The sequence below is a fragment of the Peromyscus californicus genome, unplaced genomic scaffold (assembly GCF_007827085.1).
Source record: "Peromyscus californicus insignis strain IS unplaced genomic scaffold, ASM782708v3 Scaffold_7__1_contigs__length_154581171, whole genome shotgun sequence".
Taxonomy (NCBI): domain Eukaryota; kingdom Metazoa; phylum Chordata; class Mammalia; order Rodentia; family Cricetidae; genus Peromyscus; species Peromyscus californicus.
The window spans coordinates 60548934-60576400 of record NW_026294595.1 but is presented as its reverse complement, the minus strand read 5'-3'; the positions used below and the strand labels follow the sequence as shown (position 1 = coordinate 60576400).

At 40.5% G+C, this 27467-nt stretch overlaps 1 protein-coding gene across 2 annotated transcripts in view; it reads right to left on the bottom strand.

Moving 5' to 3' along the window:
• Itgav (integrin subunit alpha V) overlaps positions 1-27467 on the bottom strand; it is a 76082-nt gene that overhangs the window by 11320 nt on the left and 37295 nt on the right. For both annotated transcript variants that reach the window (XM_052723146.1, XM_052723147.1), the window contains exons 9-25: positions 27309-27352; positions 26832-26888; positions 24954-25006; positions 23995-24197; positions 19508-19699; positions 15919-15964; positions 13679-13786; positions 12959-13017; positions 11144-11298; positions 7245-7382; positions 5534-5601; positions 4735-4882; positions 4119-4211; positions 2040-2119; positions 1603-1683; positions 1097-1202; positions 407-565 (exon numbers count right to left, since the gene is read on the bottom strand). In XM_052723146.1, the coding sequence (XP_052579106.1) occupies positions 407-565; positions 1097-1202; positions 1603-1683; positions 2040-2119; positions 4119-4211; positions 4735-4882; positions 5534-5601; positions 7245-7382; positions 11144-11298; positions 12959-13017; positions 13679-13786; positions 15919-15964; positions 19508-19699; positions 23995-24197; positions 24954-25006; positions 26832-26888; positions 27309-27352 (1790 nt within the window). The remainder of the gene's footprint in view (positions 1-406; positions 566-1096; positions 1203-1602; positions 1684-2039; positions 2120-4118; positions 4212-4734; positions 4883-5533; positions 5602-7244; positions 7383-11143; positions 11299-12958; positions 13018-13678; positions 13787-15918; positions 15965-19507; positions 19700-23994; positions 24198-24953; positions 25007-26831; positions 26889-27308; positions 27353-27467) is intronic.

Below are 27467 nucleotides of genomic sequence, written 5' to 3'. Positions count from 1 at the left end.
GTCACCATAGGAGTTTTGAGTCTAATTTGTTTGGAGTTTGGGAAGCAGAATATTTCTATATGGAGCAGACTGGCCTTGAACACAAAACGTAATCCCAGATAGCCTCAAACTTGTTATGGGATTACAGGTATGAGCCACAGAGCCTGGCTTATTTTATTTGTTTCCTGAACTTTCCTTAGACTATAGAAGATGTAATATTCTTATGTGAATATATATTGTAGAACAAAGAATCACTATCACCAAAAAATATATAAAAGGCGTGCACCACTAACGCCTGGCTGAACTAAAATACTTTTTTGCAGAGTTCATACATTGTGATAGTTGTTTTTATTTCATGTGTTTCATTTATACATTTAGAAAGAAAATAAAAAGCCATGGTAATAAAGAGCTGCTTAAAACACACTACCTTAATTCTCAAAGGGTTGATCTCTGTATCTGCGGTACAGTTCATTGGCCCATCAATGTCGTAATGAAGGATGTACAACAAAGTGTTATTGTTGTATTTGTAAGGCCACTGGAGATTTAGGATTGCCTTGCTGAATGAACTTGGACCATTGTTTCTCAGCTAATAAGAAAAAGAAAATGTAAGCACCTTGGACAAAGATTAGTTCCACTTTCCTTCCATTAAGTTATCACTAGAAATCATATCAACAATGGGATCTGAATATCAGCAGTTTCTACCGCTAGACTGTAATCATAACCATTATGCACAAAAGTCAAGCAATGTTTATCTCTCAAGTACAGAAAGATCTATCAGGATGACATTGTAAAAAAATGGAATGCTGACTATATAGCCTCTGTAGATACAATAAAACTGCTTAATTATATGCATTTCCAGTTTTTAGTCAGAACTTCAAAATACTGTGGAGCATACACAGGATTTTTTTTAAATTCAGATAGAGTTGCTTTTGCTTTCTTTAAACAAAGATATTTGTCTATAAAAATGAACTTACAAACAGTACTTCTGGTATATTATGTTCAAACTATGCAAACACCACATCAAAATGGTATAAGATGGGTTTTAAAAGTTTAGCTGCTCTCTCCATCACCCCATTCCCCCTTCTCCAGCCTTCTATTGGGTTCAATAACTGCAGACCTCATAGATGTGCTGAACAACAGGCCCAACATCTTCTTCAGTCTCAGGGTTTTCCTTGTACTCCCAATTTGGAATTGGAAGAAAGACATGATCAGGACTTGAGACCCTAAACAATGACCAAAGAAAACCTACCATGAATATCAAACAACATAGTACATTTTCCTAAGTATTCTGTATTCAGTTGAATAAAATCAGACCTAATTTTAAAAAGCCTCAAAGGAAAAGCTTGTGAATGAACAAGCTTTCTATGCATAAAATTGACTGTTGCTAAATCAGCGTGCATCAGATTAATCGGTAAGCAAGTGCCATGAAAGTTCAATCAACATATTTTAAGATTGCTGTTACTTGCCTTTTGGAACACCTTCAGGGTCTTATCTCTACAGAGCCCACTGCCTTGGGAAACCAGCACTAAGCCGGCGTGGCTGCCCATGGGAAGCCAGGGTCCAGTAGCTACATTTCAGAAGCAATCACAGCAATTCGCTATTCAACTTGAGACTCACACTTACCCTCTTATCTCAACAGCAGCCAAAACAGCAAGGTCAACTTTGTAAGACACAACTGGGCTTACATTGTCAAAAGAATTAGAGCTGAAAAAGGAAAAACATGCTCAGGACTGAACTGGGCACATTTCCCTCTAAAAGGGAAAAAGAGGAACTAAAACTAAACAATTCAAAGTGGTACAGAAACTAAAGTCCTACCAATCAAGCAATTATTTTAATTACTGTGTAATTCAAAACTGAAGATAAATTTTATTTCCTAGTGCTTAATTTTGTTTTATAAACTCAAATTAACAAGACAATCATTTGTATAATTAAATACTGATTAAAGAACCCTATAATAAAGTACTGAAATTTTAATCTACATTATTCCATCTTTAAGGAGCAGTATATAATATATTTATAAGGAAAAATGGTTATTTTAGCCTAATACATTGTTTTCATACCTTTGGATTTTCAAGTCAAATTTCACAGAAGTATCCATTTCTGACTGCTGGTGCACGCTAAAACGAAGGCCAGCAGACAGCTGGGGAGAGGAAAGGTAACAATGATGGTCAGTGCCTCATTTAAATCAGAAAATTCAAACTTGACATCCAAATAAAAAGGTGTGTTCTGAAATATGCTTTTTATGAGTTTATGGTAAAAGTGAACAAAAATAATGACATCTGATTTTCCACTGATGTCATAGTGGAGGCTCCTTAACAATTATTAATTATAATCATACTTCCCTATGTATTAGCTGTCTTTCTAAAGATTACAATGTTTGTTGTTGCAATGAAAACATTGCAATTGAGTATAAGAGTCGCTCTAGGAAGCTGACCACTGACCTGAGCTAAGAAGCCAGACAGGAGACAATGGAGGGTTTATCAGAGCACAGTTAGAGGAGCTGGACCAAGAGCATGCTCTCTCTCCTCACACCTCTCCCAGTCCCCTTCCCCAGCACCTAACATCCTGAGCCCTGAGGCAGAATACTGATTGATTTTAAAGAAAACAACTGAGCGGAAGGTATAAGACAGCAGGCTTGGGGCTCAGTGGTTATGAGCACTAGCTGCTCTTCCAAAGGACCCAGGTTCAATTCCCAGTACCCGACGGCAGCTCACAACTGTCTGTAACTCCAGTTGCAGAGGACCAGACACCCTCACACAGACACACATGTAGGCAAAACACCAATGCACATAAAATAAAAATAAACAAGTTTTAAAAAAAAAGATAGCAGACTTCTTGGGGATCACATAAATGATATGTAAAAATGGCACCTCTGTAGGAGTGCACTCACTTTACTGGAGTTGGCTACTTAGAAAAACTAGGAACTAAAGGAGGTATGAGCTAGAAAACCAGAGAGAATGAGAAAATGAAAAGCTCTTCCCCAGGGAGCATCTATCCAGAATAATGACAGCCTGTGGAAACACACTTAGAGAAGCATGCAATGTTTAGATCATGGCAACAGATCTGCACATAACTGCCATCAGTGTGCCAGTCAGTGAATCTGCTTGGAAAGCATCTCATGTACAGCCATATTTTCCTTAATGCCAGTAACACACACATCCTGTTTCCTTTCCAGAGGACTTGGGAAGAGCCTTCCTGAGTGCTTGGCTTCCTGCCCTAAAGCCCCCCCCCCCCCTCAGAAGGGGAGCCTCACCCAACTAAGTCTCTCCTACTTAGATGATACAAGGCTTTAATAAGATGGCATCATCTCACCCAAGAGTATGCCAAGGTGACTTTCAAGGCTCCATAGACACCCTGGCAGCTCAAAATACTAAAATTATGGTTTTAGTCCTTAGTTGAAATCATGTTTTTGTCTATTCACCAGATTTAAGGCAGTGTGAGGAGAAGTTTATGGAAGAGTATACAGCTTTACCTATAATTTTAGTGTCCTAGTTAAACTGAATAGAACTCTGCTAATAACTAAACTCCAAATCAACACTAACTTAAAGATACTACTTTGAGGGCAAGTGAAAAGGCTCAGTGAGTAAAGGCATTTGTCACCAAACCTGATGACCTGTGTTCAGTTCCCAGGTCCTACCATGGCGGAAGAAGAGAATCAGCTCCCAAAAGTTGTCCTCTGACTTCCATACAGTGTGAGTAGCATACATGCATGCATACAAAGGCCTAACGCTCATACACACAGTAAGTAAAGAAATAAATAAAGATAAAGACACTGCCTAGAGCTGCCTTGGTGGTCCACACCACCCTTGTCATCAAGCACTAAGGGGGCATAGCCAGGAAGAAGTTGAGTTTGTGGGCATGTTGACCTTACACAGCAAGATCCTATCTTAAAAACACAAAGAAAACATGGCTAAGTATGTAGCTCAGCAGTAGGGCATTTTCCAAGCATGTACAAGGTCCTGCTTGGAACCTGGGCTGAGTCCTTAGCACAGTACACAAAACCAAACAACAATAACAAAGAAAAGCCCAACTTATTTTGAAGTTACTATAAAGAAACCTAGAGAAAAAAAATATTTATAGGGAGAAATATTTATGTTCTATTTATAAGGAGAAAAATCAATTGAATTAAAACACCTTACTTGAGTTCCAGCTTTCATGGGGTTTCCAAGGTCACACACCACCTGTCGGGTTTGGTTTTCTGTCTTAAATGCACAGGAAAGTCTTGCTAAGGCCTTTGATGGACAAAAAAGAAAATAAAGAGCGGGGTTGGAGGAATGTAGAAAGAAAATTAATAGTAGCCAAGAAAGCAGAAACTACAAAGTCCCTATCCAATATCCAGTAGATATTTAAATTCCTTTCTCTATGAAGCAAATAAATCTATTTGAGCAACTAGAAAAAGAAGGCAGCACTGTGGACAACCACTGCATGTAAATGTGAAAGCCTTGGAAAGCTCCCTGCAGGACTTAGATTCTGATCCTACTGCCTCTGACTAATAATGTGATGGGCAGGCTTAGAGACTTTATCTAGCTGACCTCATTTTTCAGATGCTGGGCTGGCAAACGTAATGATTGCACATCAATATATTATTCAAAGTATTAGGCCTGAAAGGAATTATGTAAGATAGGCACTCTATTGTCTAGCAATTTAGTCTTAGGGAGAATGGCTAAGCTTGGGCTTCACTAAATAGGGACTACCTCATTAATGTTAATAAGACCTGGGAGTATGCTGTGGTTTTCAAAGGGGCAGCTTGCTTACTTCATTGTTTCGGACAACCCCGATGAAATCTGCCTGCGGTGGGATGGAGACGATGAGCTCCGCTTCGTAGGCTCCTTCCCCTTGATTCTGCGCCTTCACGGTCAGGGTCAGAGGGTTGTCATCCCCAATATAGATCTTCTTTTGATCACTGGAAGTTAATTCAAATCCAACAGTGAGAAAAAGACTACATGGGGAGTGTGGGACTGTTCAAAGAAACAGGAGAGAAGTCACCATGCTGACATCCTCCCCTGTCTCAGGAGAGTTCAAGGCTCCTCCACAGCTCAACAGAACACAGAAAATAGCACACTGGGTGCAAATTCAGTGCTCTTCTCTGTGACTAGAACACTGATGCCAGTCACACACCACTGCTGTCCACACATATTATCAAAGTCACATTATATCTGTGTGTGTGCTTCTAATTCCTTGATTTTTCTTGCTAATTGCTCTTTGGTCAGAATTCCATGAGTCTTCTCTGTGTCATATTGGTAAGGACATTCCTCAGTTCAGAGCATGTCCACAATGATCATATGGAGACAATTAGTAGGACTCATGGTACAATCAAAGCTAATGGTCATAAGTTGGCCAAGCCAGGCACCTAGTCAAAGCGTAGTGGGTATTTTTTTAACTATGGTATTAATTGCCTTATACTAATGCTAATCATGAATTATCATATGCTAATCATAAATTATCCTTTACTGTAAGTATTTTTCCTTAAAAACATTAGCATTTTGAAAAGAAAAGTGTGCTTTTCCATTTAAATTTCTTATGTTTTATATTTACTGTTTGAAGTAAAACTTACCTATCTACAGAAACTTCCAGTTTAGGTTTACAGACATTATCTTCCCCACAGTCAAGTAGAATATGAGCCTAAAAGAAAAATATTTTATTATTTTCTACATGGATTCTGGCCACTCATCTTTAAACATGTCAGTGTAGGCAATCAAGAATAAGGAAAAAAATGATGAAATATAAGTACTTAGAATTTTGTATATCTCAAATTAGCTGTTAACATTTTGGAATATAATCTAGTACAAGAAATGAGGGTTCATTTTAACTGTGCTCCTGTCTGAACTATATGAACTGGGACAAAATAAACATCCTCGTAAGAACTTCTCATTAAGACAGTGGCCTCCGCTACTATCATAGAAACTGACTACACACATCAAGTAAGGAGAAAATGGTCAAAATAAGCCCAGCATGTACAAACCCACTGGGAAAGAAATGAAAAAGAAAAAAACAGCAGTAAAATGATAAGTCTGAAGAAAACAGCAAAAAGTCTAAACTTGTTTTTTCTGCATCTGGCCATGGGAATGTACCATAAAGAAGAGTGTGGGGGAAGAAAAAAAAAACCTCAAAAGACAGAATACAAGGACACAGATAGATCTTGGTAGGATATATGGAACAAAAACATGAGGAAAAAAAAGGGAAATAAAGGCAAAGTCATTCTCAGTTTATTTTATTTTCAGACTTAGTCTCAAAAAAATAGTAACAATAATGATAAAGATTTCTAAAATAATTCTAAAATTACAAAAAAAAATCATAGACCATATATCAAAATGCATACTATAATACACAAGGAAAAAGTTATTTCTGAATAAAGTACCACATTAAAGCACACCTACTGAGATGCTCACATATTAAATGAACCATCGGTACAACATCCACTCACCCCAAACATCAACTGTGAACATAGAACTGCTCACAAGTTCCAGTGGATAGTTAAAAAAAAAAAAATGGCATATACAATAAATTATCAAGGTACAAAAGAAGACAAAATGTTTGTTAAAATATATAAAATAATGAATTTTTAAAAATATTTCAATTTGCTTTCTATATTGTCGTATTACAGTTATGCCCCCAGAATAAAAGCTGCTCATGAGATTTTAGAAAGGAAGTCAAAGACAATATGACAACCTAGACACACACTAATGAATTCTGAGAGAATAGTGTTAACCTAGCCCTATGAACAGGAAATAAAACACAGGGGTGAGACAGGAAATAATAATATTTAAAGAGAGATGTTTTGCAACGGTTTTTGCAAAATTACCAAACTGAAGTTTTGTGTTGCCTTATGAAAAGAATTGCTTGTGGGGAGCCGAGGAAGACCCGAGGGAACGTGTAGACAGCAGATGGAGTCCTGAGCGAATGTGTATTGTTTGACATGGGCATGGCTGTGTGGAGGACCAATGCCTCAGACCCGTAGGAATGGCAGAGCCTTCCCCAAACAGGTCAGGTTCAGAACTGGCAAAGCCTTCCTCTGGTCGCAGTGCAAAAATTGGCAGTGTGTGTAAGAACTAGCAACTGCAGCTTCCTCCTCCCAGATGTTTAGGGCCTGAAAAGATTTAAAGATCTCAGACCTAACTCTTCGGATTATTTCTCCTCTGGTTTCTTTAGTTAAACATCTACCAACACTATAAAAACAATCCCTTACGATATTTAAGAACACAAACTGTAAAACCTTGACAAAAGATCAAAGGACAAGATAAGAAATAAACTGGGAAGTGCTTTACCTGCCGGCTGACATTGGCGGGAGTGAACTGGTTCAGAATGGGCTGCAAGCCTGTATCGTCAGCAGCCGTTCTGTGGTCCAACCGATACTCCATAAAAATAGTGATGGGAGTGAGTTTGTCTCTAAATTCAGATTCATCCTGAGACAAAAGAGCTTCAAGTTAAAGATGACATCCACCTAAACTATTTGGAGGAATCCACAACCAGAGAAGCCACAAAACCAGCCGAATTCATCCTTCGAACCTTCAATTCTAACAACCTCTAAAACACTGTGGTAACTGTAGTAAGCGTGAAGAGAAACTCATACGGTTGTTCAGTAAGAACTATTCATCAAGTTTTGTTTCATAATGTAAAATTTGACTCACAAAAATACCTATGAAGCACGTTAATTGTCAACCAAAGTTCTCTGGAGAAACCACATGCGTATATAATAGCCTGCCAACCGCTGGCCTCTGCCAATTATGGAGAGATGTAACACTGCAGATAAAGAGGCTATCATTTGTCTTTTTAATAACTCTTAGCTATAAATCTCAGCATCAGACTTACTTCTGTGATTGCTAGATTTAACTCCTGGAATTCATGGGCCTGGTGGATCTCTCATCTCCAACAACCAAAGAACGAGGTAAAGATCTAAATCCTGTAGATTTTCCTCCCTTGTTAAATATGACATCTGGACTCTACAGAAGATATTATACTGTCCTTTGTCTCACCTACTTGATGACCCCACCAACCTCCTTTGTTCTGTGTCTGCAAGAACACACACACAATGCAGCCTAGACTCTGTGCTCCAGGGGAGGCGCTTTCCAGGCCATGGTCACTCACATTCCCAGAATAAGTGATGTTCTTGTCTTCTTTTAAATGGAGCTGTTACTTTATGTCAACATGGTAAAATCAGCACCCAGGCAACTACCCATCGTAGAAACAGAACACTAAAGTAGTTTAAGTTGTTCATCTTCTGCCTTTCCCTCTCAACCTTCCCTTCTCAGCGTAAGAGCTGCTGAAATTTCAGTTTGCAGTCCCTGCTTGCTCTATTGACACCACGGTTTTCAAGCTTGTCTTTACATCTTTTACGGTCACTTCTTTCATAATGGTCAGTCGATATTTATATATCTGATTTGCTGGTGCCATGTTTTATATAGACCTGATAAATACTGCATAAACACTGATAAACACAGAGCAGTGCATTCTTCATTTTTTTTTCTTTTGGCCAACTGGAAATGAGTTCATACATAATCGTTTTCTTAACACTTTGAGCTTCATCCATATATTCAAGATTAATCTTCATTTCAAGTTAATGTGTTATCTTATGACAATTTATCAATTCTTCTGTCTAAGACTACTTGTGTTATTTGGATTTGGTTTTGTTATTACAAAAAATTGTTGCAATGGTGATTCTTATAAATAGTGGCAACACTCACCAGTTCTGTGTTACTATACTATTTATTTTCCCAAAACTTCATAACAACTAAAGGGTCACCAGCAATGAATGAATTTCTATCCATCACACCCTGACTAGTAACAAACACTGGCAGATTCAGTTAATTTAAATTTGGATTTGTTCACATTCATGACTTAGATGCTTGCCTCTCCTGTCTCTTAAGTCTGCAGCTAAGGAAGATGGTCAGGTTTTTTTCTTTCTTTATTCATGTAGAAAGTTCTCCTTTTACCGGGCAGTAGTGGCGCATGCCTTTAATCCCAGCACTCGGGAGGCAGAGCCAGGCGGATCTCTGTGAGTTCGAGGCCAGCCTGGGCTACCAAGTGAGTTCCAGGAGAGGCACAAAGCTACACAGAGAAACCCTGTCTCGAAAAAAAAAAAAAAAAAGAAAGAAAAGAAAATTCTCCCTTTAAATTCTTAGTGTTAGTTCACCCTAGAATGAATTCATTTTGGTCTACTTATTGACTTGGTAGCCTGACATATGTAAAGCTTCAGAGAACATTAGAAAATTTCCAGCTTTTCTCTTGAAGTGTGTTTACTATCAGAAATGGCTCATTCTTGGAGTATTGCATAAAAAAGTCATCAAGGCCTTATGTTTCTTTGTGTAAAGATTTTTTTATGGGCATTTGGGATGTGGAGACAGGAGGATCATAAATTCAAGGTCATCCTCAGCTACAAAGTTAAGTTCAAGGCCAACCTAGATGACAGAGGACACTGTCTCAAAAACAAACAAAACCCCAAAACGACTTACAATGAAAGCTCCATTTTTAAAATAGCAATAGGATCACTCATATAAAGATATGAGTATAAATCATATAATGATTACATATAAACATTATATATAATGAATATATATCATATAAAGATATGAGTGATCCTACAGCTATTCTTATGGCAGGCATGTTATACGTGTCTAAGAATTTTTCTTTTTTTAATCCAAGTTTTCCTTTATGTTGGTACATAATTATTCAAGAAATTCTGTAATTTAAGTCTCAATTTTATCTATCATTATGTCCCTTTTCAATTTCAAATTTTATTTGAAGGTATTTGTTCATTTTTTCAAATTTGTCAAACATTTCATGTAAATTAAATAACATTTAAAGTACACATACATTTCCCCTATATTCTACTTCCATGATAGTCCATTGTGATGTATAGAATTTTCATGATAATTAGGTATATATAAATCTCCATTATCATCACTTTCACCTAAAATCACATTTCTGGTGTTTTTTCAGAAAATCACTTTTCAACTTACTTTTCTATTACTGATTTCTAAAGTGGTTTGGATCTTAAGTATCCACCACAGGTCTATGTGGTAAAGGCTTGGTGATATTGGGAGATCACAGAAGTTTTCAGGAGTAAGCCTAGGGGGCTGAAGAGATGGCTCGGCGGTTAAGAGCACTGGCTGCTCTCCAGAGGACCTCGGTTCAATTCCCAGCACCCACATGGCAATCCACAGTCATCTGTAACTCCAGTTCCAGGGATCTGATGCCCCCTCTGACCACTATGGGCACCAGACATGTACATGGTACACAGTCACACATGGAGGCAAAACACCCATACACATCAAATTTTTTAAAGCCTAGTAGAAGGTCTTACTATTTAGGGTATGCCTTTGAAGGGATTGCAGGAAGCTGGCTGCTGCTTCTCTCTTTGCTTTCTGACCATGAAATGTGAGGGGGTTTTGGTTGTTTTTCTTTTTCTAAAATGAATCTTATGAAGCTGGAGAAATGGCTCATGAAAGAGCACTTGCTGCCCCTAAAGAAGGCCCAGTACCCACCTGTTCAGTTCCCAGTACCCACATGGCAGCTCACAGGTGTATGTAACTACAGTTCCAGAGGATTTGGTGCTTCCACAGGCACCAGGCACACACAGGGCACACGCACACACACGCAAGTAAAACCATCACACACCATCAATAAACATGCAAAAGCAAATGAGTGACTAAGTCAACTAAGTGACTAAGATTCCTGCTTGATTCCATGTCACCAGGTTCCCAAACTGGACTTCTTCATGCTGGAGTCAGGATGTACCTCTGTGCCAGGACCCTTCTGTGTCAGGCAAGGCTCAATCAAGTCTCCAACTGCAGAAGGTCCCAGGTAAATCTCAATCCCTGGTTGATGTCTACAGTCAAAACCATCCCTGCCTCGGACTCCACCTCTTGCCTCACACTAGACTCCCACAGTGGTTCACAACTCAGATTTCAAATTTAGCCACTGGGCAGACTTTGAGCGGACTGCTTACTCTCTGGACACTTGAGCGTCCAGCAACATTTAAGAAGTAAGTTTTCTCACGACTCATTCAGTCATACCGTAGTGGAAGGCCTCCTCAATCACCCATCTGACAGGGATGAACTATCTCCACTGAGCTTTGACGGTGGAAAAGCTGATTGACAGAAGAGAAAAATCGTCCACGGGAAAGAGAAATAAACAGGAAAAGGTAACGGTGCAGAGTGCTTCTTACCCGCAGATAGGCAACCAGCTCCTCGCACTGCATCTGTCCCCCCTTGAAAACAGTCATGTTCTTGGAGTGCCCTGGGGACCTGTTATGGAGAAACAGTGCTCGTCGGATTGCTCCCTTTTGCTTCAGTTTATCCAAAAGAAGCTCCACCTGGAAGTCTACACAAACCAAAGCATTTATAACCAACACATTCCTTGGGGGCAAGTCACTGCCCTAGCAATCTAGAGGTCTCCTGGAAAACTCATTTCTGAAAAGTAACTTACTTCTACATTCATTACATGCCTGAGCATTGTGGTGAGACAGCAACACATTAATTCCAGAAAATAATAACTAAATAATTCACTCGTCCCCCAAAAGTGCCATACATAATTACAGTGACGGTAATGAAACCAGGTTATCAGAAGGAAAAGAAAAATGACTTTTAATTTAAGCGAAGGGAAGGACATCACGGAATGAAATAGAAGTAAATTGAGACTTCTACCACTGGATGAGCAGTGCAGATTGGTAGTAGAGTGTGTGAGACCCTGGGTTCCACCCCCCTCACAATACACATGGGCACACACCACACACACAACTTCTACTATTAATCCAAGTGTCTTGCTGATTTTGATAAGCAGTATTGATTGGTGTGCATCCAATCATTATATTGCGTACTATGAATAGTTTATATCATTTGAAACAGCATTTCCAACGAAGCTGCCCCTGAAAGTGACAACTGAGTATGTCCTTCCTGCAACATGTGACTAAAGAAAGCCTAATAGGTTAAGAATCATTTAAAATTAATACACGGGCAATTGTTATAATTACTGCCTTCTAACACTTATTTCTTTAAGCAGTTTCTTTTCTTTTTCTTTTTTCCTTTTTTTTTTTTAAAGACAAAGTTTCTCTGTGGAAAAAGCTCTGGATGTCCTGGAACTCACTGTGTAAACCAGGCTGGCCTCGAACTCACAGAGATCTGTCTGCCTCTGCCTCCTGAGTGCTGGGATTAAAGGCGTGTGCTACTGCCACCCGGCTCTATAGCACAAATTTTTAAAACCTCTAGTCTCTTGGTAAATTTCTTTAAAGGTTAATTTCGAATGCAGGTGTGTCCCTTCTCTGGTCTTACTGCTGCTCTGCCCTACCCTGGCGGCTTTTCAAACACAGTGGGTTCACTCCACCACAGGCTTCTCAGGGACATTTCCAGGTGTGAAACAGTCCTGGGCATCCCCCTGCTCTCTCATTTCCTTGAGGTCTCTACACAAGGCTGGTCTTCCAGTGAGGTTCTGCTCGCCATCCTCTGCACATTCACACTGAGAGCGGCCAGCTCTCTTGGCACTCTTCTCCACCCTATCCCTACTCACTAGCAGAAGTCACTATCCACTCAGCTGGCAAAGCTTGCCCTCAGGACCCCATCAATCACTGCAGCAAAGAAGGAATGGTGTCGGCTCCACAGACTAAATGTAGCCGCACAAACTTTTCACCCTTTCTAAGAAAGGCTAAAGCCTCCCCCAGTTCTCAGCAGAGCAGGGACTCATGAACAATGACATCTCCCCAGACCTCTTTACCTCACATCATTAACCACTCAACATTCTAAATGCTGCCTATTTACCATTCTCATGCTCATAATGTCCAGCAACAAATATACTACATCGGAATGGGTCCGCGAGCTGCCTAAGAAAGTAATGATATATAATTATGCACCCTAATGTCTTCAGCATAAAAGTGCAGATGAAAATGATAACAACTACTTGAGTAACTGGTTGTGTGCCCTGATTGTGTGTAACATAAGCACTGTACCTGCAGAACCCCGAGCCCACTGATTCTGCACAAGATACTCACTCAGCCTCTTTGGAAGAGTTCCTTTGCCATCCGCCTTTAAGCAGAACCTGACGTTAAAACTGCAAGAAAAAATGTTTTCAAATGTAAATTCTATAGTCTAGTTTAGGTATAATATTGAATACCACCCAAATTCACTTTTCTAATGTAGCCACTTCTTGGTATCTGGGGTGGTGGAAGGTAGTTCTAGGAACCAACCGTCCACTCCCAGAGACCAAAATCAGTGGATACTGAGGGCTCTGATAAAAAACGGTGTTGTGTCTGCATACAGCTGACTTCACCCCCACAGTAGTTTAATACTTAATACAATGTAAATCCTACGTGAATACCTGCCATATTGCATCTTTAAGGAATGACAAGAAAAAAGTCTGCCCATATCCAGAACAGACAGTTTTTTATTGGCTATTTCTATCCATAATTGGATGAACTGACAAATACAGGTGCAGAAACCTGATGGTACAGAGTCTGAGCCACAAAAAAAACTTTCATCTTCTTTCACGTCTTAGTATCTTCTATTTATTTATTTATGTATTAAGTGTCTGGGACCTCCTAGATAGCTTTCCTGAAACTTGACTTTCTCTGATCTAATCTGGCATGGACACAGACTGCATTCACAGAAGCTGCCTCAGTGGTATTTCAGCCCCGCCACCTAACTCTCTGTTGCCGCTACAGTGACTCAGCTGTTAATCTTAATCACAACTAGTCCTTACCAAAGATCCTTACCAGGAAACTTTGAGAGCTGTCCCAGGCAACGGGCAGATTTTATTGTCTTGATTTAAAATGCTTGGGTATACTTCAAGGCCAGCATTTACGGTGACAACGGGTCTGGCTCTGGTTTTAAATTTAAAAAAGAAAAAGAAAAAGAGAGAAAATGTTATTTAAAAATCGATTGATTAAATTCTCACTCACCACAGTTGCATTTCAATGGCCACTAACTACAGTTGGAAGTAGTAACAGCAACAATTGCGCGCTAGCCTAGATGGAAACGTAAGATGACCGACAGTCTTATTTTACCCACAACGGACCTGATTCAGCCCTGCATCTTGGCAATTGCTCAATGCCAGGCAAGTGAGACAACTGGTCGGCCTATCTGAATTCAACACAATAAAGCACAACTGTTACTAGCTGTAGGGCATCTGACTGATCAGAGGGGACACATGAGGAATGTGAGTGCCGGAAACCCACCTGTGCTGGCAGGCATGTGAAGAGGAAAGGATAAAAGATCCTGAAATGCAGGCAGAATGCCCACAGATCACACACAAAGGAAAACATGTGACTTCTTAATGAGTAGAGTATTTACGGTATAGCATACAGATGTTTACTGTATGCTCGTTTTAAATACTTGTTTTGATTTTTTTTTTTTTTTTTTTTTGGTTTTTCGAGACAGGGTTTCTCTGTGTAGCTTTGCGCCTTTCCTGGGACTCACTTGGTAGCCTGGGCTGGCCTCGAACTCACAGAGATCCGCCTGGCTCTGCCTCCCGAGTGCTGGGATTAAAGGCGTGCGCCACCACCGCCCGGCTTGTTTTGATTATTTTAATTATGTGTATGGGGTGGGGGTGAGCGCAAGTGCATGCAGGGGCCACAAAAGGACATCAGATCCCATGGAGATGGAGTCACAGGCCACTGTGAGCTGCCTGACTTGGGTGCTAAGAACTGAACTTGGGTATATGCTCCTAACTGCAATGTTTAAATAATTTATTTATTTATATCTTATGTACACTGGTATTTTGCCTGCATGTATGTCTGTATGAGGGTGTCAGATCCCCTGGAACAGGAGTTACAGACAGTTGTGAGCTGCTGTGTGGGTGCTGGGTATTAAACCAGGGTCCTCTCAAAGAGCAGTCAGTGCTCTTATCTGCTAAGCCATCTCTCCTGCCCATGTTCACCTTCTCAATTATTTGAATATTTACCTCATGGGGGTGTTTCTTTATTAACAATACTTTTTAACTAAAATATACAGTGAGTATTCCTATAGCCTAAAATATTCTAACTGGAATGCGATGGACTTTCAAAATTTTGAGTACCAACAAGATGCTCAAAAATGTTTTGGACTATTTCAAGTTTTGGATTTTTAGATTAAACATGCCTAACTGACAAGTCTCTACAAATACTTGAAAACCCATACAGCTACAAAATCTGAGACACTTCTGGTCTCAAAGCATTTCAAATAAAAAGATATTCAACCTGTAAACATGGTTTTGCAAAATTCAGATGCACAACTCTAAGAATTATATTAAAAACCAGTGGGATCACGTCAAAGAAGCTGCTTCAAATGATAAAGTCTAGAAATCTGAAAGTTTATGTTCTCCACGGCTATGAAGGAGTTGATGGATCGCAGTGCCTTACACAGCTCCCGTGGTAACAACGCTCTTGCCAAGTTCAGCCCATAACAGTGCAGGAACCTCAACCTACTTAAGAGGCCAGCTGGTGTTCTGAGGCAGAGAAAGTGATGACATCCAGAACTGAGAGCATGGGTACAGCTGAGGAATGAGAATTTATACACTAGGCTCTAGTTTAAATAAATGAGTTTGATATTTACGACATACCACCTTTATGGTCATATAACTGAGGCACAAGTACCTCTTCTAGGAAAATGAAAACCTCTATCATCTTCAATTCATTTTTGTGGGAGTCTAGGAATAGAGGCCAGTATACAGGCAAGGTCACTCCCAGCTACTACTCACACATTTTTGATGACTGACTGAAAATGCAGAAGAATGTCTCCAAACAAAATTTAAAAGCTAATGAAGGGAACTTCTGAATATTTTTCTAAAAATATTTTTTAAAACTACAGATCTCTGTTCTTTGAGACTTCCTTGAATATATACTATTTGTAGCAAATCCTGAATAGAACAAATAATGTTACTACTTTAAGAAATCAAACTGAAATTCAAAAACAAGCACTTAACTAATCTTTTTCAAATAATTCAGAATATTCCTGTATTAAAGAATACCATACATACCTGTATAAGATAGCTCGATCCACACCAAAAGCTCCTACAACTAAGTCTTGAGAGAATAAAAAACATGTTAATTATAAAAATGGTTTTTAAAATATGCATTATTCTATGACATGCTTCATGTTTCTAGGTTTTATTCTCAAAGCCAGGAAATTTTAAGATGAAATGGACAAGGCAAAACTATTTCAAAATGGTGAGTAAACTATCACCATCAACTAGACTCTCATTTGGGTAGACAAGAGTATTTCTAAGGGCTAGAGAGGTGGCTCAGTGCTTCAGAGCACTGGTTGCTCTTCCAGAGGCCCAGGGTTTGATTCCAGAGTACAAAGGTTCGATTCCCAGCACCCACATGGTGGCTCACAACCTCTGTAACTCCAGTTCTAGGCACACTGGTGAACTCCATCTTGTGTACTTTTTCAGCCTCTGTGGGCACTGCACACACATAGTACATGGGCATACAAGTAGGCAAACACCCATACACATAATAAGAAAAAATAAACAGCTAAAAAAATAATCTTTTTAATAAGAATTTAGTAAAAAGAACAACAGTAAGGAAGCATCTGTGCCCAAATACACCCCCCCCAAAAGACAGCTTTACAGATGCATGTGCAGTTTGTAACTTCATTAGGAAATTACTTTTTTCTTTCTCTCTTGTTTCAAAACCAAACCCCAGACAAACAAACAAACAAACATTCTGTATATGAGAGTCGATGGGATTCAAAGCAGCAAGGACAAAATGCACTTGTTCTTATGTAAAACTGGCTCACAATTTGGATAAAATTAAATCAGAGCTCTATCCCACATTCTACTCAAGCTAAATTTGAGGAGGCTCTCTCAACACAGAAAAATATAAGAAAATATAAAGATAGATTGGATTTCATGAAAATCTAAAATTTCTGTATACCTTCGATGCAAATATGAGAAACTGTGAAATAAGTACAAGAATTAAGAAGATAGTATCTCAATATTTGAGGCACTGGACAGGTTTTAAAAAATGAATGAAAAGGAAAAAAATACTTCAAATGAAGATAAAGGTATTTTAAGTATTTATAAAAGTGAATATACAATATACAAAAATACTTATCCTCAGCCGGGCGGTGGTGGCGCACGCCTTTAATCCCAGCACTCGGGAGGCAGAGCCAGGCGGATCTCTGTGAGTTCGAGGCCAGCCTGGTCTCCAAAGCGAGTTCCAGGAAAGGCGCAAAGCTACACAGAGAAACCCTGTCTCGAAAAACCAAAAAAAAAAAATACTTATCTTCACTAATCTCCAAAAACTAGCCACTGAAATTATTACTCACCTATTATATAGACAAAACTATTATAAAATAACAAGTGTGAGAAACTAAGCACTTGTTCATTGCTATTGGGTGTTTAAAAAGTTGGCAAAAGCCATTTTGTGGAGGAAATAAAACTGAAAATTGGCAATGTATATTAATGGCTTCAAAAAGTGCATGCTTCTAGGGGCTGGGGAGACAGTTCACTGGGAAAAAGTGTTTGCCAAGAAAACCTGATGACCTGAATTCAGATTGTCAGAACCCAGGGAAAAGCAGGACATAGTACAAATCTCTAGTCCTAGCATGTCCCTACTAGGAGATGGGAGAATTGGAAGCTTCCAGGCAACCTATGCTGCAGCATACAGACCCTGTCTCAAATAAGGTGGAAAGGCAAGAATCAACCAGAAGGTTATACTCTGACCTCCACAGACATTCTCTACTCTCCTCATATGTCCTCAGCCACACACACAAACAAGCCCTACCACAGTGCACACACATGCATGTGCACACACACATACAAACAGCATGCTGCTGAAATAACAAATACAGAATTGTGTCCTAAGGAAATTTTTAGGGGCATACAACAAAATTATACACACAGACAAAAATTCCAAAATATAAGGTAAAATAAAATACTACACAATTATTTATTAGAATGGGAAACATGAAATACATGTTTTAGAATAAATGTTCCTAAAATTTTAAAGGAATATACAATGAACAGCATATAAAGCATAATGCTTTTTTTTTATTAAAAAAACAAAAAGAAAAACATATGAGACTAGAGAAACGACTCCACACTAAAGAGCACTGGCTGCTCTTCCTGCAGATCCAGGTTCAGTTCACAGCACCCACAGGGTGGCTCACAACTGTCGGTAACTCCAGTTCCAGGGGATCTGACACCCTATTCTGCCCTCTGCAGGCACTGAACACACATGATGCACAAACATATATGCAGGCCAAACACCCATGCACATAAAGCAACAAAAACCCATGTATTATATACTCATATATATATATATGTATATATAATACATATATATGTATACATATATATGTGTACATATATATGTGTGTGGGTGTTCATACATGTGAATGAAGGGATGCTCACACACCTGTAAGGGATGTTGCACACCTGTAATCCTAGCCACTCAAAGGACAAAGGCAGGAGGATTGTGGGTTCCAGGACAGCCTGGAGTACACAACAAAACCCTGCCTCAAACAATCACCAAGTATAGATGCATCAGAGGGAAAATGGAAAGATATACTTTGCTATACTAAGCTTTGTAATGCACATATTGTACTCATAAGTATGTCACTGAGTTTATACATAGAATCCGGATTAGCTATTTCAACAACAAAGGTCATCTGGGTTTTCTAAATTTTATTTCATGTAAAGAAAAGGATCTATTTGATTCTGGATCCATTATAATACTCAAAGGGTGTAAAAATCTAAACTGATGGTCTTACTCCGCAGATTAACCCAGTGGAAAATCTTGGGCGAGTTACCTTTTTTCAGTTACTTTTCACATCCACCAAATGGCCTTATTGTGACCTAATTTTTTGGTTTTGTTTTGTTTTTGTTTTATTTTTGTGTGTGTTACCTAATTTAACTTACATCTCAACACAATTGTAATTGAGAATATTCAATGAAATGGTACTTTTTTTGTTTTTTGTTTTGTTTTCTTTTTAAATCAGAGTGATTGGTCCAGGCTGGGCTGGTGGCTCCAGGAGTAAAGTAAGTTTGTATCCCCCAGGTATGGTGCTATATGCATCTGTAATCCTAGCATGGGGGAGGGGAGGGGGTGGGGACAGGAGGATCCCTAGGACTTTCTCAACCAGCTCAGCCAAATTTATGAGCTCCAGTAATGGACTCTGTCTCAAGATACAAAGTGACAAAGGAAACACTAGATACAATCTCTGGCCTCCACACACAGGTGCACTCATACATGTGCGTGCACGCATGCAGGAGCACACACACACACCAGTCATTGCACCAGTCCATAAAAATACTAGCTCATTAAAAGCATCAATGGATGCCACTTTCAAAACTTGGAATGGACATTTGGCTTTTGTTTATCGCTTCTATAATTTTTTTTCTGATACTTTACTATAAGCTTTAGGACAATAAATAAAAAGTGTATGTTCATATTGTATACTCCCATCAAATATGGCTGTGTTTTCTTCCTGTCCCTGTTGACGATGATAGTAAAGTCTTCATCAGCATTTAAACATTAGATGGAATGACATCAAGAACATAATAACTAATACTGTTGGAATGAAAAAGCCAAGAGCCACGTGTATTTGTGGGAAAGTACCTGGATATCCATTTCTGTCTACATCTGTAGCTCCTTTCATGGAATAGCCAAAGCTTGGGGGCATGCTCTGAGCAGCCCACTGCCCCTCGAGGACCTGAGATGGCACCGAATTCAGGCCTGTTGATCTCCCATTGAAGATATAAACAAGTCCCTTTTTATCTTCACCACCATAGGGAGCAGCAATCGCAATATCTGTGGACAAAGGGGGCAGGGTGGAGGCGATGAATGACAGAAGAGGAGGAATGGGGAATTAGAAAAGTGGGCGAGGATGGCCAGAAGAGATTCTCAGTGCTAATACTAGTCATACAACCCATCAGTTACAATAACTGATGATTTCAAGTTCTGCAGAGTAACAGTCTAGGCTGTCACAGGGTCACGGGCTTATAATCCCAACACTCAAAGGACTAACACAGGAAGATTCTGAGTTCAAGGTCAGCCTGGGCTACACAGTGAGACTCTCAAAACAACAGATAACAAAACAAAAAGTGACATTCTAATTCAAAGAGATCCAAGGAAAACTGTGCAAAATGACATTAATTTGGAGGCAGATGTTTTTTCTGGGTCTGACCTTGGACAAGAAAGAGACTTCAGTTTTCTGGACCTAAAATGCTTCATCTTAAATTACAGATGGGATGAGGATACATGAAAATCCTCATCTAAAATTCACTCTGGTCCTCCTTCTAATTCATGCATGAGCTTTATTTTACAAAATTAAAATCTGGTTCATAAATTTCAAAGTTCTGACTTCTTGATTTTGTTCCATTTATACTGAAACAAGATAAGCATGTAAAACGTTTAATTCTTTAAAACAACCCTAAATGTTACTAAATGGTCCCGGTGGCCCTCTTAGCTTGAAAATGAATGTAATACACCAATTTCTTTTTTCTCTGATGCTACCAGCCTAGACATGGATGTCTCTGTGGCTTCTAAAGGCCACCCTGTACCAGCCACACCAAACTGCTTTGATATCCTTACTGTACTAAACCACCTTATTCCTCCTCAGTGACATCTCCTGAGATTCCAAACATGTCTGGATTGCTCATTCTTTGTGTGAGACCACCATGCCTGGGAGTATCTCAAGCACCATGGGAATCATATTCTAGTGGCCTTTAAAAAAGTATTTCTGACATATACACACTCTATTGCATGCTGGGTTCCTTAAGAATGTGTGTGGGTGATTACCTTCTTCTCTTGTTTGTTTGTCTGTTTGTTTTTCTTGGAGACAGGGTTTCTCTATGTAGAACTTGCTCTATAGACCGGGCTGGCCTCAAATTCAGAGATCCACCTGTTTTTGCCTCCCCAGTACTGGGATTAAAGGTGTGCCACCACTGCCTGGCTAAGAATGTGTGTAGGTGACTACCCTCTTTGTTTCTTGGTGTTTTGTTTTGCTTGGGACAGGATCTCACTATGCAGCTTTGACTGACTTGGAACATGCTACGTAGACCAGGCTAGCTTCAAACTCATAGAGATCTGCCTGCCTCTGCCTCCACAGCACTTGAATTAAAGGTGTGCCCTACCACACCCAGTCTTGATTTACCTCTGATTTTCAGCACTTAAAAGACTATCTGGTATCTATAAGCCCTAAGAATATATCATTCTTTAGAAATGATTACTTACGTTGTATAAATAGTCCTTTTAACTCCTTCCAAGTTTTTTTTTTTTTTTGGTTTTTCGAGACAGGGTTTCTCTGTGTAGCTTTGCGCCTTTCCTGGAACTCACTTGGTAGCCCAGGCTGGCCTCGAACTCACAGAGATCCGCCTGGCTCTGCCTCCCGAGTGCTGGGATTAAAGGCGTGCGCCACCACCGCCCGGCTTCCTTCCAAGTTTTAAAGGATAACTTCAAATTGACATTTGCAGTAAAAATATTAATTAGTCAATCTTCTTTTACGGCTAGCCAAACTAGTGGAAATGCATGAACTGTGGACCAATAGCTGAGGAGCCCCCATGGGACTGGATTAGGTAAAACAGTCGTTTAGCTTGAACTGTTTAGGAGGCCCCTAGGCAGTGGGATTGGGACCCACCCTTGGGGCATGAGCTGGCTTTTTGGGGCCCAGTGCCTATGGTGGGACACTTTGTGCAGTCTTGGTGCAGGGAAGAGGGGCTTGGACCTGCCTCAACTGAATGTACCTGGTTCTGCTGACTCCCCAGAGGAGACCTTGCCTTGGAGGAGGTGGGAATGGAGGGTGGAGTTGGGGAGGACGGCTGGGGTGGGGGCTGGTGAGGGGAATCTGTGGTTGGTATGTAAAATGAATAGAAAATCTCTTAATAATAATAATAATAATAATAATAATAATAATATATTAATTAGTAATTTCCCAGCAAAAGATGGCTCTAATCTGTTTGATATAAACTGTCTCTTCTAAACCCTTCCGCACTCTGTGTACGTCTTCCCTCCAGGCTGCCTGTCTGGACCGGTGGCATGGTCATGAAGTCACTTCCTCCTCTGATTGCTTCGGCTGTCCCTTCTAGGTGTCACCTCATTGCCTCTGCTCCGCTTCATTTTGCTGGGCAATAATGACAAAAACTAGACTAGTTAGTTGTTTTGTTTTCCATATCATTTCGTTACGGTTTGAATGTGAAGTGTCCTGTCCCCCACCGGCTCATGGGTTTGAACACTGGTCTCCAGGTAATGATGCTGTTCTGGAAGGCTGTGGAACACCACAGAGGTCGACCCTCGCTGGAGGGAGTGGATTACTGTTGCAGGGAGAGAGAGCAGGCCTTTGGGTCTTGTCATCTGGCCTCCCTTCCTGTCTGTTCTCTGCTTTTTCCTGTAGGCACAACGAGACCAGGCCCTTTATGCCTCTCCGTGTCATGAGGGACTGCATCCCCTCACACTGGGAGCCAGAGTAAATGCTTCCTCTCTTACGCTGCTGCACATCAGGTAACAGCAGCAAGTAACTAATTCACCTTCTGATGACATCTAAGTTTTCTTTTTGTTGGGACTTGGGGGACTGAAACAGCGGCACTCAGATCTGAACAAAATCAGATTGGAGTTAGCTAACAGCACCTCTGAGCATATTTACATAAACATACCTCAGCAAATCTTCCACTAGAGACGTTACCATTCACAGTTTCTTACAGACCTTCAACACTTCTGAGGTATTTATCTCCAAACTTATCTAAAACTTCTTTATGAAAAAAATCTTTATAAACGGAGCAGTGGTGGTGCACACTTTTAATCCCAGCACTAAGGGAGAGGCAGGTGGGTGTCTCTGAGTTTGGGGCCAGCTTAGTCTACAGAGTGAGTTCCAGGACAGACCAAAGAAAACTTTATAAAACTCAAAGGTTTTTGCTGTTGTTTACACATGTTGCCGCCAAATAACATAATAAAAATATGAAAAGTAGGATGGCAATACCCGGGAAATGTCTTTAAAGTGACTGGAATACCTTTGGGACAAAGCGACACACGTGTCTTAGCTGTTCCACAGACCCAGTGACAATGCAAGGGACCCACAAGGTAGAAAATGGGAACAGTTTTCCTTCCTATCTCAAGGTTCTGTTATCACCAAGTAATGATCCGGCCTGGCTGACTGCCGTCTTTCCACCTCCTGGCGTGAGCGACCGTCTACAGTTGCTGCTATGTTCTTTGATGGAAAACAAAGAGCTAAGACGACTTTAGGAAGCAAACTATAACTTGGGCTGGGTGTTCACTAACCCTGAAATCCTCTACGGTTATTCAGGCTGGTGTATGACAGGCAACTGTCCTCAAGGCCGGAGTGGAGGCGTTTCCTTTCCACTAGATGGTCAGTGACATCTGTACTATTGAATTTCTCAAGTTTCCTTCTTAATAACTTTCTATTACATGTGGGGGGGCGTACTCATATATATATATATAGCTGATAAAACAAACAAATCAACAATTCTCTCTTTACTACTCTTTTACAAAAAAAAAACCTTGTAATCTATATTTCACAGATCTAATTTTTAATCTGTGTTTCAGGTTCTGGAAAAGAGCTGTGTAGTAAAAGCCAGCTTTTGTTTTTAAAGGGATCTGTAACTATTCAAATGGGACTACTATAAAACAGTGGGCTTAAGCCTTTTACAGGCGCCCATGAAAAAGCATGCAACCTCTCTCGGAGGTTTCACGGCCACTATAAAGCTACGGCTATAAAAACATCAGTGGAAACTCATACCTGAGGCTGGCGTTGGGTCAGCATTGCTTTGACAAGGAGCCTGGGGGCTATTTTTTCACTTGGAGCCCAACGGACAGCAGAGGGCGCTGCCATGCAGCGGGATGCAGAGGGCTCCCCGGAAACGAAGGTTCCCTTCAGAATTTAATCATTTGACATTCTAGCTCATGAAAGTCAAGTTTTGAAAATGTTGGCTCATTTTTCAGAAAAAAAAAAACCAAACCTGTTTTTAAGTTTGGTGTCAGTGATGTGCTCGCCTTGGGCGGGGTGGGGTGGGGTGGGGGTTTGCTCATAAGAGCTTCTATAGATGGCATTTTCGGACTTCTTCAGGTGACACAGAAAATCACTTTGATCTTACCATTGAAACCATCCTGGTCCAGGTCTCCCAGAGGAGCTATGGCACTTCCAAATCTGGCAAAAACCTCAAATCCATTCAGCTTTGTAGTCTGGAAGTCTCCCGATGCTCTCTGCAGAGACACTGAGACCTGGCCCACCTCTTGGAGTTTTCCATCAGAGCCTCGGTCCATGAACAGAGGCGCTCCAATAAACACATCTGCATAACTGAAAAAAGAGAATGTCCTCACACACAAGATCAAACTCCATCTAACCGCATTTCTCTTAATTTTCTATTTTATGTGTATGGGTGTTGTGCCTGCATGTATGTCTGTGTGTGCCTGCTGCCCTCAGATGCCAGAAAGGGGCACTGGATCCCTAGAACTGGAATTAAGATGGTTATGAGCCACCATGTGAGTGCTGTGACTCAAACTCAAGCCCTCCGCAAGACAAGCCAGTGTTCTTACCCACTGAGCAGTCTTTCCAGCCCCCCATCAGCACATTCTTACTAAAACTCCATTTCCCACTGCCCGGCAAGCCTCTTATGGCAACATTGAAGCATTGCAGATCACGCATAGAATCAGAGTGTCATGCTTTAAGACAGCGGTTCTCAACCTGTGGGTGCAAGATATCAAATATCCTGCCCATATTTACATTACGATTCATAACAGTAGCAAAATTGCAGTTCTGAAGCAGCCATGAAATAACTGTATGGTCGGGGAGTCACCACAACTTGTGGAACTGCACTAAAGGGCCACGGTATTAGGAAGGTGGAGAACCACTGTTGTAGAGCCATTTTAAAGCTTAGGACCAACTAGGAGGCTTCCCCACAGTCATGATTAGGGAGTGTCAAATTCCTTTCTTAGAGTGACAGAGGATTAACAGGGAGCAGACAAAGAAACAGAAGAAACACTGTTTAGTTTTAGTCAAGCATTTATAAACACAGAGGAAAACAGTTTCTGGAAACATTTTTTAAAAACTTACTCATCCCCATTAATGTCAGTGGCAGCTACGGAAAATCCGAAATATGCAGCCATCTGCAGAAGAAGATGGAACAAAACATTTACATTTCATCCTACCAGATCACGTGCTTCACATTTATTGCCCACTGATAGGATGCTTCCTCTTTCTGTGCATTTAGGGCTTCAGTCTTTGTCTATTCTACTAACATGATGACAATCACTTATTAAGATTTTTTAATTTTTCTAGATTTATGGGTGAAACACATTTCATGTTCATCATTCCAGAGTGTCCACCATGATGTTTCTCTCTCCCAAAGCCCAACACACTCCAGGAAATAAGGAGGCTCCAGCCCTGGATACCAAAATTGGGAGGTCTTTTTTTCTCTCTGCTTACTGTGAAACTTTTTCCTTATTGTTACCAACCTGTAACTTAATTCTCTGAGACACACAAACAAGAACATTATAAAACATCGATACTCACTCAGAACAGCTTGTACTAAGCTTAACTGAAGAATTTTTATTTTGCAGTGCAACTATGTACATATCATCAAAACCCCACACATCTGTACTGTGCCTTTTTGGGCATCTAATAAAACTAAAACACACAGGTTATTCTTTTCTTTTTTTTCTTTTCTTTTTCTTTTTGGGTTTTTGAGGCAGAGTTTCTCTGTGTATGTAGCCCTGGCTGTCCTGGAACTCATTCTGTACACCAGGCTGGCCTCAAACTCAAAGGTCCACCTGCCTCTGCTTCCCTAGGGCAGGTAGGAAAGGTGTGTGCCATCATGTGGTGATATTGTGTTCCCCAAGATATTGTGCACCTTAATAAACTTATCTGGAGTCAGAGAACAGAACAGCCACTAGACAGACATAGAGGCCAGAAAATGGTGGCACTCACACCTTTAATCCTATCACTTGGGAGGCAGAGATTCACCTGGATCTCTGTGAGTTCAAAGCCACACTGGAAACAGCCAGGCATGGTGACTCGCACCTTTAATCCCAGGAAGTGATGGCAGGAAGCAGAAAGGTATATAAGGCATGAGGACCAGGAACTAGAGCCCTTGTTAAGCTTTCAGGCTTTCAAGAGCAGTTCAGTTGAGATCCATTTGGATAAGGACTCAGAGGCTTCCAGTCTGAGGAAACATGATCAGCTGAGGAACTGGTGAGGTGAGGAAGCTGTGGCTTGTTCTGTTTCTCTGCTCTTTCAGCATTCACCCCATACCTGGCTCCAGGTTTGTTTTTATTAAAAAGACCTTCTAAGATTCGTGCTACACCATCACACTCAGCTCATAGGTCATTCTTTAAGGAAACTTTAGTGACATCAAAGCGAAGTTTTATGCTTTTGTGTATGTACAATTTTATTTTTTAAAAAATAGCAAACAAAAAAAAAACCTATAATATGCAAAGACAAAAAGGTCTGCTAAACTGAAATATTTTGGTTAAAAACAAAGATAAAATACCTAAAGCCAGGCAGGCGGTGGTGGCACACACCTTTAATCACAGCACTTGTGAGGCAGAGGCAGGTGGATCTCTGAGTTGGAGGCCAGCCTGGTCTACAGAATGAGTTCCAGGACAGCAAGGGCTACACAGAGAAACCCTGTCTTGGAAAACAACAACAAAACACCACCAACAAGAAGAACTGAAGCCTGAGACTTCTGTTTACAGCGTTGTACGTGTAAGCTCATCAAGCCATTTCCACAAAGTGCTGATTGACTAGAGAGCCAAACTGAAAACAGAAGGCACGAACTGTGGCTTTCACACACACTTGAACGCGAGAGAAAGCAGCGGCAGGAGGACCCTTCCACAGCCGTGTCACTTTACACTGTGTATGACATCTGTTTTTCACTGCCACGTTTTCTTCAGTGAATTCTTATAATGGAAGGGTGACGTTTTAATAGCATACCTGTTCGCCGGTAAAATTGTGTAAAGAGGACATGTTTTTCCCATCATAAATATAAACCTGTGTAGGGAAACAAAAGTAAATGACATGCAGTCAAATGGATGATAGCTAAGGATTGGGGTGGGGTGGGGGGTTATGAACATGTTTGTGGAGATATGTGCATGGAGGGAAGGATGCATGTGTATGTGTGTGGAGGCCAGAGGTGGAAGTTGAGTGTCTTCGTCCTTTTTTGAGACAGTCTCTATTTCTAAACCTGGAGCTCGTGCATTAGTGTGACGACTGACTAGTAAGCCCCAGGGATCCACCGGACTCTACACCTGAACCCACAGCACTAGGGTTACAGTGTGATGGGCCTGCTTCTACATTCGTGCCGGTGATCCTAACAGAGGTCCTCAGGCTTGTGAGGCAAGAACGCTCCCATCTTCGGACCATCTCCCCAACCCCTGCCCAGATGTTTAAAACCATCTTTATCACTCCTACCATTCCCAAAGTCCTCGCTGCTCTCGGAACTCCTGACACAAAATCTAGGGGAAAAAAAAAACCTTAATTACTCATTTTTAAGACAAACACTGGAATTTACAAACATAGGTGTTCTGCCAGAGAGCTTTAAGTTTTGTTAATCTAGTAGAAAACAAACGA